Below are 14732 nucleotides of genomic sequence, written 5' to 3'. Positions count from 1 at the left end.
CAGCTCAAACATGGACCCTTCATCATCATCATTATCAACAAGCAGCAGCAGCAGGAGGAAAAGAAAGAGCACTGCCCCGACAGCACATGAAGAGGCCAAGAGATTAAAAACGGAGCGGGGGGATGAGAAGCCGGAGGAGGAGTGTGTGCATCCGCCTCGCTCGCCCAGGATCTCTGTGCCGCTCGACCGCCTCCAGCAACCAATTACAGTGAATGAGCTGACAGAGCTGCTGCATTATGCCGCTCTGGGGAAAGCAGGTGGCATCAAACAGCCCAGGTAATGACTTTAGCAGCGAGATCCGATCTATTTCACCAAATAACTCGCTGTAATTTACTTATACTGTGTCTCTGCACATCAACAGTCATAAAGACATCTAATTGAAGTCCTTTATCTTGCACATTACGCCCACTTATATTTTTTAAATCTCTCTCTCTGTCATCATCCTCCTCCTGTTTTTTTTCTGTCTCTGCTAGTTGGTGTCGTCTCCACCACCAGAGGAAGCTCCGAGGTGTGAATGTCGTCGTGGTGGACGGTCTGACCCAGAGTCACTTCTACAAACACTACCTTGTCCTGCGTCACCTCAGGACCAGCTACAGCTCTGTGAGTGTCCAGTGGGGACGTGACGAACATCCTGAAAAAGAGAAATTCTGAGTGTTTGAGGATATTTTTTAATGTCTGCCTTTCTCGGGCTCTTACAGAGGGTCACCTTCACGCCATCATCCAGTAATGTAGCGTCTGAAATCTTCAGCAGTGAAGTCCAAAGTTCATCACCTCCACAAACACACAAGGAAATCAATGAACTGCACAAAGGTGAGATTTTATATAAATGTGATATTAATATTATCAGAATATCATGAGATGAATGTCCAAGAAATATTAATATTATTTGTTAAGTGTCTACTATATTTGAGATTTATTGTCACATTCTACCTTTAATTGCTCTTTATCTATTATACAGCTTCACTTACTTGTCACTTTTTCTATTGTTTTGCATACAAATGGAAAGTTAATATCGACTTAACACATAAAATATGGCGCACTGTTACAGATTAAACTACCACAATATTAAGTAGTTGAGTAGCACCACTGTGAGCAGCCATAACATTAATTTATTAGATTACTTTAAACAACAAAAACTATAAACAAAAGCATTTTTATGATGAATATGAATGAACATTTTACTTTTAAAGGATCTGATACTTGTTGAAATCAGAATATCATTAGTTTATTATGCATTTTATCATAAGTATCTCCCAGCTTTAGTTGTTTTGTCTCTGTATTTTTTTAAAAATCTGTGTTCCTGTGTTTTCTGCTGCAGCTCTGAGGAATCATCCAGTAATCACCAAGTTTGGGACACGGAGGAAAGGACAAACAGCGTACGTCCTCACCGAGGAGGAGATGATCAAGAGACACTTCCCTGTCAGAGGTGAATCTCTGTCCGAACACATCCACAGTAAAACGACTCAGTCTGAGAGGAAAGTTTACAAACTCTCAGCTCCTGAGTCTCAGCAGAAATCTGTCATATGTCACTGTTTCACCCAGGCTCGCCGAAATGCAGTGCAAGTGTTTTTAACCACTTTCACAACTTTTTTTTTTCTTTTTTTAGGTCATGTTGTGCAGTGAAAACATGGACACCTCCACCTTCTCACTTGTTGTTTGTTTTGTTGACACAGGGATAACAGGGTTTGAGGAGTTTGTCAGCACAGACAGCGTCGACTGTGTGACCGACAGCAGCCCTCTCTTCGGACTGGACTGTGAAATGGTGAATTGCTCTTAATTATTCTTTTACTGCAGTTTCAAACACATTCATATTTCATTCATTATTGATTGGCAGCATATGCACATTCTAGATACACTAAAGCAGTTGTTCCCAACCTTTTTTGCTCGTGACCCCATTTTGAGATCACAAATTTCTGGCGACGCTGCGATCGCGGCTGTCAATCAAGATGCGCCAGCTTTTATTTGAGCTGCATAGCTTCCATCAGCATTAAAAGCTGTTTGTAATCTCTATTAGGTCTTTAGGTCCAAGCTAGCCAAGCTTGTCTCGCCATTTTCCGATAGCGAGTCACTTTGCCTCTGATTCGCCCTGAAGATGAAGTGCCACTCAGAGCAGGAATTATAACCTCTTGTTTTTGTAAATGCAACAACAGCTGAAGCCTCTTGTGAAGTAAAGTGACAATAACCACCACCTGCTCCCGACAAGAAAATATCTTCAACGGCAGAGAAAATGTACAAATGCTTGAAGGGAAAATTAAGACCAGTAGTTTAAATCCGCTTAAAAAAAACCAATAAAACCAGTTTTATCAAGTTTTTTTTAACCAAGTGACTGTAAGCTTCTTTAAATGTGAGCGTATTAATGTGACTGGTTGTAGATATCGATATTTACCACCTCACAGAACGAGCTCCGTCACTTTAGAGGATTTTTTTTATTCCATTCTCAGTATTTTATCTGAAGAGCAGCTCAAATTGTCAGACACCTCCTCTGGCTGCAGCTGTCACCCTGCCGAGTCTGCAGCACATCACTGCGTTCTGCTTCACCTCCAAACCTAAACCGTGTTGAGCTGCTGTTTGTGTTTGAACGAGTTTTCTCCTTCGTTTTGCTGCTTCCTTTTTGTTTCCTTCCCTCTCAGCATCCCACATATGGTGATATTATGACTTCCGCTGACAAGATCTTGTCACAATATTGTGTCCTGACTCATTCCTTTAATTTCCAACTGAGCTCCAGATGATGATTGTTGTTGTGCTTCAGTGTTTTACAGAGAAAGGCAATGAGCTGGCACGTGTCTCTCTGGTGGACAGCGATGGGAAATGTGTGTTGGACGAGCTGGTTAAGCCTCAGAACCGCATCCTGAACTACCTCACCCAGTACGCACACACACGGACACACACACACACACATGTTGTATTATTAATAACCAACATTAAAGGTTAAAGGGATAGTTCAACATTTTGGCAAATTCTCCTATCACTATAATCCCAATAATCATAGCAGTAGGTTCATTACCTTTAATTATCGGTGCATGTTGTTTTGAGATCCGCGGGGCAGAGACGTGAGCTGCTCAGTGAACACAATGGAGGTGAACGGTACAGGTCCCCTGTCCCTCATCAAACTCATCAAATACACAATCCAACAACTCCAAAACGCTCTGGTGGACAAGTTGCGACCTGCACATTCACCACGCTATGAGATAATAATGTAACATTACGAGACAGAGTTGTTTTAGAGGCAAATGCAGCCGCAGTTACGTAATTATACATGATTATCTCATAGCATGGTGAATGTGCAGGTCACAACTTCATGAGTTTGATGAGGGACAGGGGACCTGTACCGTTCACCTCCATTGTGTTCACTGAGCAGCTCACGTCTCTGCCCCGCAGATCTCAAAACAACATGCACCGATGATTAAAGGTAACCTACTGCTATGACTATAGGGGTGGTGACAATAGGCGAATTTGCCAAAATGTTGAACTATCCCTTTAAAGGTCATTTCTGCCCTGCGCCTCCTGACAGGTTCTCTGGTATCACCGCTGCGATGTTGCGCCCGGTCAGAACGACCCTGAGGGACGTCCAGGCGAAGCTGAGGGCGGTGTTGCCGCGGGACGCCGTCCTGGTCGGACACTCGCTCAACAACGACCTCACAGCTCTGAAAGTGAGTGACGACCGACACGCCGCTGATCTCTGCTTTTCTTTTTTTTTTTTTTTTTCAACAACTGTGAATTGATCCTGACAAGAGTGCAGTTCGAGGGGGTCTTGAATCTTTCATGAGGACGAGGCAGGTGAAGCTTTGCAAACACACACCGCAGAGAAAATTCAACAGGAGCGTGTGTTTAGTGAGAAAATGTTAGAAAGTGTTTCTTTTTTTTTCTCTCTCTCTCTCTCTGTTCGGCCTGCGAGGCGAGCTCTGATTTTCAGATTCAGATACTAACGGGTACAAAACAGAACCTTAGTAGTGTACGAACAACTCAGGTATTTTCATTCTGGTGGGACTTTATAACAAGCACCAACATTCATTTTTCAATAAAATAAGTTTTTTTTTACCTATGCTGTATGTGTGTGTGTGTGTGTGCATGTGTGCGCTCCCTGCAGCTGATCCACCGGCATGTTATCGACACCTCACTGTTGTACAGGAGAGAGTTTGGACAGAGGTTTAAACTCAAGGTGTTGGCGGAGTCGGTGCTGAAGTAAGTATGTTTGCATCTCTCTCTCTCTCTGTCTCTTTCTCTCTCAGCCGCCATGACTTATTATTCATTTGTCCACTCGTGTCCCAGGAGGCAAATACAGAGTGAAGAGAGGAAGGGTCACGATCCCATCGAGGATGCGGTGGCAGCCCTGGAGCTGGCTCAGTATTTTATTAAAACAGGACCTTGTCAGGTAAAGTGTCACTCTTCTCCCACCACACAAATACAAATACAAAAACACATGCACATACAGAGCTGACACGACATCTCTCTCTGTCAGGTTGTGGAGCATCATATGGAGGAGCTGTGGGGATACACAATAGAGGAGGAGGAGGAGGAGCTCACTGACGCTGCACCTGCACCTGCACCTCCACCAAGTCACAAGTACTGAACCCGATGCAGCCTGTGCACCTCTCTCTTTGTTTCCTCTACATCCACTCACACCATGTGTCCACACTCTGTCTCTCTGAGAACTGATGCGTATCATCCTCACAGTTTCTGGTCTTGGTACTAAGTCAGTATTTTTCACTTCTAAAAAAATGGAGCTTTTTCAAAAAAAGAGCCGTGTTCTGTCCTCTGCCTGAAATTGTCTCCTCACAAGTCTGTAATGGATCATTTCAGCTGCAATCACAGGGTTTGTGAGGTTTAACTGCCCCGCTATCTGAAAATCCAGTTGGGAGAGTAAAAAAAGAAAAATCTTTTATCTCCAGTGATTCAGGTCTGAAATCCTTCTCCTCACACATCCTGGTGATGATACATTTGACAAATTCTCCGCCCTTCCTCTTCTTTGTGCAGGTTTGCCGACATATTGCAGACACTCGGCCGCTCTGTCGCCTTTTTCGGGCGGCGCTCGGACGTCGCTCTGGATCTGTCGCTTCAGCAGTGGCACAACTCTGACAAAGAGGTTAGAGGTTTGATTTGACCTTCACCTGAGTAAACACTGTTTAGCTGGACCCTGAAACTAACAGAGTTTCGTTGGTTTTCCTGTTTATCAGATAAGAATAAGTCTGACTTTATTAAAGGAATAGTTCACCAAAAGATGAAATTCTAGTCCAACGAAATCCTTATATGAGAGTCAATAGCGCTCGACACAAAAAGTCAATAAAACTACACAAAAACCCTGTAATCTTCCTCCATACTGCTCGTCCGCTGCAATCCAAGTGACCTGAAGGGATATAGTCCAGAGTTTACTCAAACTGACGTCATTTAGGACATGCACCGTGCACCCGCTTGCACTACAGAAGCCGCGGCAGTCAAAATTTTTCTTATTTCTTTAAAAGTATCAAATCGCAGATCTCTCTTGTTTTTGTGTGTCGCTTGGTCACTCAGCAGGATGTAAATACCGATGTGTCCCAATCGCGAGTTTTCGTGGATTTTTTTCTGTAGTGCAAGCGGGTGCAAATTCAATACAGGACTGTTCAGGCTGTAAAAATATCCTAAATGACGTTGTTTTGAGTAAACTCTGGACTATATCCCTTCAGGACACTTGGATTGCAGTGGACGAGCAGTGTGGAGGAATATTAAATGTTTTTTTTGTAGTTTTATGGACCTTTTTGTGTCAGACGCTATTGACTCTCATTTAAGGATTTCGTTGGACTATGAACCGGCCTCCCAGGTCTCCAGATGCACTTTGAGGAATAAAAAACTACTCCTGAGTATTCATCAGCATGAGGGTGAGTCAATAATGACAGAATTTCATTTTTTGGTGAACTATTCCTTTAATCCCCAAAGGGAAATTAATTAATCTGGCAACTCATCTAACATTTGCAGAAGATGAAAAAAGATTTGCAGAAGAAGTTATGATCCCTGTGGTATTTAAGTTAACAGTGTTGCAAAGTTTTGATAGAGATTCTTAAATGGCAATTTCTCCTTATTTGAAAAAGAAACAATAAAGTGACAGAGTAGGAAATGATGCGTGAAGTTGCTTGTTTGGTTCAAAACATAGATATATTAGAAATGTCTTATCTTTATTTCCATCCTCCCCTTCATTCTTCATCTACATCTCCTTCTTCCTCCTCCTCTCTCCTCCAGTTGTTGTCGTCCTTCAGGAGACAGACCAAGCGTCCGTTCCTCTCTGTGCTCCACTTCTCTTCCCTGAACGGGTGCGTTTCTCGTCAGGAGCAGCAGAACCAGAGGGTGACCCACTTATTTGAAACATTATACATGTCAAATGGCAGACTATTAGTTTACTGTATAATTTACTGTGTGTGTGTGTGTATTTATCCTGCAGGTGTGTGAAAACCTTGGCGACATGTGTGTAGTGTTTGCCGGGCCGTTACCTGCAGGTTTCTCCGAGAGGGAAGTGAAGCGGCTCTTTTCTTGCTGCGGACCGGTTCGGAGAGTCAAAATGTTGGACACAGCTGTCAGGGTACGTCTCACCTGCGTTATTATCCTCCTTTTCCTTTAGAGAAGCCGTTAGCACCTGACCAACGAACAACCGAAAAGCTCTTAAGAGACGGTGACAGTTTATTTTTTCTGAAAAGGTAAAGGTAATGAGTATTTACAGAGACACACTGGAACCTTTTTCCTTTAGCTGTATTATTGTGTGGAAAAGGAAACTATCTCTTTGATGCCCTGTGACCTTGATCTGGTGATAAAACATATTTCCCGCTGCCTCAGGTTCTATTAAACCTCCTCTCTCTCTGTCTCTGGATGTGCTTTTGGTCTCCAGGTTCACGCAGAGATCGAGTTCGAGCTGCTGGAGGGAGCTGCACTGGCTGTAAAGACTTTGAATGGACTTAATTTGCAGGGACAGTCCATGAAGGTAACTGCCTATTTTTCCCCTTTATGTTGTAGTCAAAGGAAAAGTTCACCAAAAAATGAAATTCAGTCATTATTGACTCACCCTCATGCTGATGAATACTCTGGAGTAGTAACGAAAACTTTATATGAGAGTCAATAGAGCCCGACACAAAAAGGTCCATAAAACTACACAAAGACCTTGTAATCTTCATCCTTACTGCTCGTCCACTGCAATCCAAGTGTCCTGAAGGGATATAGTCCAGAGTTTACCCGAAACAACGTCATTTCAGCAAGTCCGGTCACGTCCGCGTGCATAGCGTGAACGTGAGAGCACGCCCCTGGCAAATTCAATACAGGACTGTTTAGGCTGTAAAAATGTCCTAAATGACGTTGTTTCGCGTAAACTCTGGACTATATCCCTTCAGGACACTTGGATTGCAGCGGACGAGCAGTGTGGAGGAAGATGACAAGGTTTTTGTGTAGTTTTATGGACCTTTTTGTGTCGGGCGCTATTGACTCTCATATAAGGATTTCATTGGACTACGAACCGGCCTCCTGGGTCTCCAGATGCACTTTGAGGAATAAAAAACTACTCTGAGTATTCATCAGCATGAGGGTGAGTCAATAATGACTTGAATTAATTTTTTTGGTGAACTATTCCTTTAAATATATTCCCACCCTATTTCTAACATATCTGTGTGTGTGTGTGTGTGCTGTCTCTAGGTCCAGAGGCCTGTTAATGAGTCAGTGTTGGACCTGGATCTGACTCTTGATGCTTTGATGGATGACGTTCTCAACTCCAATCAACTCTACGCTGTTAAATTAAAGCGCAGTGTCGCCGAGCACATAAACCTTCCTCCAAAGGTCAACGGACACACATTATTAGACGGTGTTAAAACAGAGAACGGGTCGTGGCCTTGTAGAGTGAACGGCAAACAGCTGCCAAAGCTCAAAACCACCAAGTGTGAACTGTCGGAGGAAACGGTCAGAGACACGTTCGGTCACTTCGGGGCGGTGGAGAGAATAATCCTGTCCGCCAAACCTGGAAAACGCACAACAAGACATGCGCACATACGTGAGTGAGAAGCTGCAGTTTTCACTCGTCACTGCTGTAAGTTATTGTGCACAGATTGTGAAACGCGCTTGTGTCTGATCGGCAGAGTTTGAGAGTTCAGAGGGCAAACACGCGGCCCTGAGCTCCTCCGACGACCTCTGGAAGGAGGAGTACGTCATCTGTCCGTCCCTGACTCCGCCCCACTTGAAGTCATGGGCTGCCATGGCAACGGCAGAGACTGCGGTGGATGTTGAGCGGGAAGACGAGGAGAGGACCCACATGCACACCGATCCTCAGGTAAGAAACAGGTAGATGGTGGTTGTACGTTTTTAAAAGTCACATATTTTACACTTTATTTGAAGTTATAAAACGGAAAGGTGAAATCCGGCGATCTGATTGGTTGTTAACCGTGGTATATTGAGCATATACCACGGCTACTATTCTAAAGCCTTATCACAGCATAGGCTATCACTCCGCGTCAGGCACGTATGACTGGTATGAATGGAAGTTGTTGTCATGTATCCATGACAACGGACTGTTGCAATCCGTAGTAAAAGACAGTCGGTGTTTTTACAATGTTAAAAAATGGACTAAAGTAACTTTCACCTCCGGGGAGGGTTAACAGTGGTTGAGGAGAAGCTGTGAGCCTCCCCTCTGATTGGCTGACTGTGTTCTGATTGATTTAATAAAAAAATATATCAGATTTCATGTAGAAGAACACCGCATCCCGTGGGGCTTGAGGTCTTTGTGATGTTGTGACATCACAAAGTTACAGAAGTCCTGACAGCTCATTTGAAGGCCCAGTATCTAAAATCAAAAGTCGCGAAAATCTCACTTTATACAATAAAGGACCTTAAATACAAGTGTGTAAAGTTTATGTGTGTAGCATGTTTCGGTAACACTTTATAATAAGTACACACTATTAAGCATTGGCTAAGCTTTAAATAATGAATTCATCATTTATAACACATGAATACTCATTAGTATGTAGTTTATAAACACAGTTAAAGGGATAGTTCAACATTTTGGCAAATTGGCCCATTGCCATAATCGCTATAGTCATAGCAGTAGGTTCGTTACCTTTAATTGTCGGTGTAAGCTATTTTTAGAACGGAGCAGCGGAGCGGCAGGCTGCTCAGGGCTACGCTACGGAGGCTAAGGGAATTTCTTGGTTTTCCTCATCAAACTCATCAAATACACAATCCAACAACTCCAAAAGGCTGTCGTGGACAAGTTGTGACCTGCACATTCACCACGCTATGAGATAATAATGGAACGTTACGAGACGGAGCCGTTTTAGAGGTAAATTCATGCAAAACCGCTGATGCGTGTTGCGTTCAGGGACAGTTTTTCAGCAAGCAGACTCTGTATTTACCCTGTATTTACCTCGAAAACGGCTCAGTTTCGTAACGTTCCATTATTATCTCATAGCGTGGTGGTTGTGCAGGTCACAACTTGTCCATGAAAGCGTTTTGGAGTTTTGGGATTTTGTATTTGATGAGTTTGATTAGGGAAACCAAGAAATTCCATTAGCCTCCATAGCGTAGCTCTGAGCAGCTCGCCGCTCCGCTCCTCCGTTCTAAAAATAGCTTGCACCGACAAATAAAGGTAACGAACCTACTGCTATGACTATAGCGATTATGGCAATGGGCCAATTTGCCAAAATGTTGAACTATCCCTTTAAAATGTTTACTCATCATTGATAAGTAACTGTATTTATAAACTACATAGTAATGAATATTCATGTGTTATAAATGAAGAATTCAGTATTTATTAATGCTTAATAGTGTGTACGTATTATAATGTTTCACATGAATCCACAAAAATGAGTCTTATTTAAAATCTGCCATTGTGTCTTTTTATACCTCAGCATGCTAACACATTACTCATTAGTATGCAGCGAGCTACCGTTGGGTGGATTCAGGTATCTTCGCTTGTAAGTTAGTTTTTATCTCACACATCTGAGCCTGACAACCGGCAGCAGACTAATCAAAAGCCTGAATAACACCACAGCTCTTTTTTTTTAAATTTTTTCTCTGGTGCCGTCCTCGAGCAAAAGAGGAAAATCTGTCTCTCCACTATTGGCAATTATTGTGTTATACTGTATGTGACTATTGGCTCTGAGGAATAATTTTCTCTTATTTCCTGTTCTCTCTCTTTTTTTTTGGTGTGTTATGACAGAAACGGCCACATGGGGCTGCTGGTGTAGTTACAGTCGTGTATACTTGGTCTGCTTTGTGCCCGTGCTCTTAAAAACACAGACAACAGCTGTTTGGGAGATGTTTGAACATCATAGTTGAGAGGCTGTTTGGGCTTTCAGCTGCCAGCCGCAGTCAATTCTCTCTACATCTGCTCTAGACAAAGATCTCACTTAAAAAACGAAGCTTTTCAGATTAAGGGTGGCTTTGTGAGACTTGTTTCCCCCCCTGGCATCTCTCTGCCTGACAGTGTGCTTGTGCTTTGTGTCTTGACATTTCTTATCATGAACATGTGATTGTTGAAGCCTCTTGAAGCCGGAGGATTGGAGGAGGTTGCGAATAAGACAGTTACAAGTGTCATTTGGTTTTTGAGAATATGCATGATGCACTGGTGAAAACCTTGGAAACTAAAGTAGCTAAATGTTACCTGAATTGTGTCACTAATAAAGGAAAATTAAGACCTGAGTGTAATTTGGCTCCAGTTTCCAAGATACAGCAGTTAAGTTATGATTAAAAGTTCGTCTTAAAGTGGAGATACATTTATAAACTTCCATTCGGTACCATTTTCATTGCTCTACTGCACTTTCGGAGTTATGAGACATCGTGATCAGACACCCCTCCCTCCCTTAGGCAGATATACTCCCCTGTGTAGATAATTATAATCTTTATAATGAAATATCTTGAAAACTTTAGCCAACCAGCACCTTCATCACATGTTTTTTTTTTTAATTCATGATCCAATCGAAATATGTAAGAATTAGCACATCTTATCTCGGAGGTCAATAATTTCCCAAAATGTGTAAACCAATGATGTCTAACAACACACAGTCATTTAAAGGAGACAAATTATTCCTCTTTTCCACAAATTAAAATAGTTCCCAGGTGTCTTAAATACATGTCTGTGACATGCTTTGGTCAAAATACCCCATGGATTCACTTTATTTATTCACTTTTTATCATGCTTTTGTGGTATTTAATCATGCCCTTCTCTTTTTCACTTATGTCCTACTTTTAGATCATGTTTCATTGGCCTTACTGTGTTTGTTTTGCATCTGCCATTGTCTTCATGTTGTCTGATGTCTCTGTGCTGTTTGTCGGCTGTATGTTTTTTTTTTTGATGTGGCGATAAAATAGTTTCCCCATGTGGGATCTATAAAGCTTACCTAACCGAACCTAGTCCCGCTCACCGACTGGACCGGTTCTAATTCTGAGATCGGAGGGGAAAAAAACGCCCCGGTTGCTTGGATGTTTTTCAACCAATCACAATCGTTGTAATGGATGAGGAAGGCAGGACTTCTGCCGGGTGGCTCGTTCCGGCCAATGAGAGGCTAATCGCAGCCGCAAACTTCCTCCAGCTCAGACTAAACCTAACCTAACCTAACGATCAAACATCGCAGCTGTTTTCATCTGCTCAGAACAGCCCTGTTCAGAACGGCTGGTTTCAGTGGCTGTCCCTTTAAATGCAAATGAGCCACTGCTAGCCCCGCCCCCTCTACCGGTACTCACAGGTAGGGGTGGTATTATGCAATCTCGAAAACTAATGACATCATTGGATGACAAGTGAGGGAACAAACAGCTCATAAAACCACACGGATTTCACCTCGGGAGCCTTAAAATTACATTTTTTTTGTCAATTCTCACAGTTTGGGGGCCAGAAGGCAAGACAAACACCCAAACATAAGTTCAAGAGCCTTCAAAAAGTGATATTTCCATAATACGTCCCCTTTAATGTTACCTGCAGGACCACCGCACAGTGCAGCACATGATGGGGAAGCTGGACCGTCGCCTGGGGAAGCTCTTCAGATCTCTCCCAGACTGCACCTTGTCTGTGGTGCTGCTGCTTGGACGCACCGGGTGAGGACTCTGACAGCGTCTCGGGGGACAAATGACCTGCAGCCAGATTAACCATTTCTAATCCGTCTCTCTTCTTTTCCCTAGTGCTCATGGGCACAACTACCCTGGTTTGTGCTTCATGGAGGTCAAGTGAGGACCTCACAGAGAACAGTGCTCCAGCTCCAAGCATAAACCATAAACCATAAACCATACACCTACGCTAACAAAATATCTCCCACTCCAGCGATGCCTGCTTCTGTGGATGAACTGACACAGCTTAAATCAATGAGGACAAAAAAAATAATAATTGCCAGAGACTCTTCCTTCCTTTTTTCTGTCAGAGCTGAGTGTATCTCCTTTGTGGCCTGGAAATAAACTAAACAAAGCAACAAAGTAGCTTCTGGCTTTGGTACAAAATCATTTTCATGACAATAAACCTCCTAATTTGCAGGAGCATTGTTGGAAGCATGGCTTTTGATTTTGACTTGGATTGGCTTTTAATTGGAAACCAACAATCAGGTTGTTAAAGAAACAGTCGTGGAAGTTGGACGCAGCACAAAACTCTGCAACACAAGCTGGAGAAGAGTTAAAGTCTCGCACAGACCGTTTGTTCCACTGGAAGGAAAAATGTGACAATACCATATGTCGTCAGTGTTATTATCATCACACAATCACCTATAATGGATGCCATTAATGTTATCAGATGAAGTGTCATTTTTATAAAGACTACTTTTACTATGGAGCAGTTTTTATCATATAGGATCTATACATTTTGTGTTAATAAAAACAAAAATTCATGACAAACTTTGTGTTTTCGTTATTGACCTTGAGCAGTCACTATAGAGCATGACACCTTCATGTCAAGGACTGAAACACATCATGGCATGGGCATGGCATGAATTGTCCCCCCAATAAAAGTATTCAAAAATTGAACAAAGGTATTTTCAGACTTCACACTGTTCACATTTTAGATTCACATCTAAAAAAGAAATGATTGAAATGGTGGAACAAATAATGTTTGGCAAATATATTTCTGACTCTACATTCCACCTCTGGTTTCCTCCACTACGATGTTTCTTACACAGACGCTGATGACATTAGCAGGCTTGAAAAAAAAAAACAACTCCCTCAATCTTACGGCTTCATATTTTGATATTCATCCATATCAATCAATCATGCATAAAGTAGTCCCATGCACTGGGAGAAAAGGAAGATGGTGAGAAGAATTGGGGATCTGGGAGGTCAGAGGGAGGCCTGAGACCCTTAAAGTTATGATTTACTATAACAGTTAAGTAATCAGCGACACGCGCTGTTGGCTGTTAGCTAACATCATTAGCACCTGCATCATGGTTATATAGTTGAAGCACATGATCTAAAATGTAATATTTCAACTGGTAGCAGCAGAGTCTGGTAGCTCAGAGTTTTTACTCAGGTTTTTGTCGTGCTTTGTCAGTCGCTGGTGGATACTTCTGTGGGGAGAGGAGCTTTTTTCATTGAAAACAGAGCAGGTCTGGAGGAGGCCAACCTGTTTCAGCTGAGATGAAGAGGTGTGTTCGTGGGTTGCGGTGCTGCTGCTGCTGCAAAGGTTAAAGGCTTCGGAAGTGGAGATCGTTTCTGCTGTCAGTCATCATGAGAAACACCAACTCTCTGCCCAACAAGACCAATGAGCTGGAGATATTGGTGAAGATTCAGAAAGTAGACACTTTTTCATATCATAACAACACTTGTGTATCGTTACCACCAATGTCGTCCGTCAGTCAGAATACTTTATTTATCCCAAAGGGGCGATTCATTTCTCCAGTCAGCCCATCCATAATAAACAGTAGATATAATACAGTAAAAAGCGAGATGTGCCTACAGCCACTGGGCTTTTTAATTCTTCTGCAAATGGTGGACGAGCTGCCAGATAAATGAATTTCCCTTTGGGGGGTTAATAAAAGTAATTCATATTCATACATTGTGTGATATATCAAAAAATATTTGATATTCATGGGCTACCAGGAGAAAAAGATACTCATCTGAGATATTATATGGAAGTAAATTAAATTAAAATTTTAATTACTCAAGTTCAAGAACTTTTTTTTTTTTTTTTGAGAACCAAGAGACTCGTGAGAAGTCATAAATTAAAAAAAAATGTTCTCAGATGCTTCGTTTTAAATCTCTACTGAAGTCTATTAAAGAGGAAACGTGGAGAATGTCTTCGGTGTGTGAACAGAGGATCCAGAAACAGGAGATTACTAAGAAACATTCTTTAATTTTTTCCCCTTTCCAAGGAAATATTTAAGGATTCTTAAACTTTATCTTATACAAAAATGTACACGTCTTTTTTAACGTTTATACCTTTTGCATTAGAACATACTTTGACATTGTTGCAGGGTTGACACAGTTACAAAACATTCAACACAAAGAAAGAAAAAAAAAAAGATCTGTACAAAAAGAAAAACAAAAAAACCAAACAAGCACCTCATCAAGGGTCAAAACGCCACCAATCATAAATATCACATTATCATTGATGAGCTTATATGATAAAACTGGAGGAGTTGACAGAACTTACATCATTTTAAAATGGAAAAAATAATATCTGACTGCATTAAAATACTAAATTACCTTGACATTGTAAACTACAGGACCTGTCGTGGTATTTTACCTCTCACAATTTATGAAAATGGATTCACAGGGATACAAAGACTAGAGAAAAAAAATAAACGGTACATGTTCCTCACATG

The 14732-nt window shown here is 41.9% G+C and overlaps 1 protein-coding gene across 1 annotated transcript; it reads left to right on the top strand.

Annotated features, from left to right (window-relative positions):
- Positions 1-12808, top strand: rexo5 (RNA exonuclease 5). The gene is made up of 18 exons (XM_085784480.1): positions 1-276; positions 474-600; positions 699-810; positions 1319-1426; positions 1674-1762; positions 2750-2865; positions 3512-3650; positions 4088-4182; positions 4270-4372; positions 4460-4563; positions 4975-5083; positions 6211-6315; positions 6410-6547; positions 6851-6943; positions 7645-7996; positions 8082-8272; positions 11915-12027; positions 12112-12808. Exons 1-18 carry the CDS (start codon positions 11-13, stop codon positions 12158-12160), a joined length of 2409 nt encoding a protein of 802 aa, XP_085640606.1. The 5' UTR covers positions 1-10; the 3' UTR covers positions 12161-12808.
- Positions 12809-14732: the final 1924 nt, after the last annotated feature.

Source organism: Trachurus japonicus, chromosome 1 (genome assembly GCF_045865225.1).
Source record: "Trachurus japonicus isolate A0001 chromosome 1, Traja_1.0".
Lineage (NCBI taxonomy): Eukaryota > Metazoa > Chordata > Actinopteri > Carangiformes > Carangidae > Trachurus > Trachurus japonicus.
The sequence above is the reverse complement of the archived record's forward strand: the minus strand, read 5'-3'. Positions and strand labels throughout refer to the sequence as shown.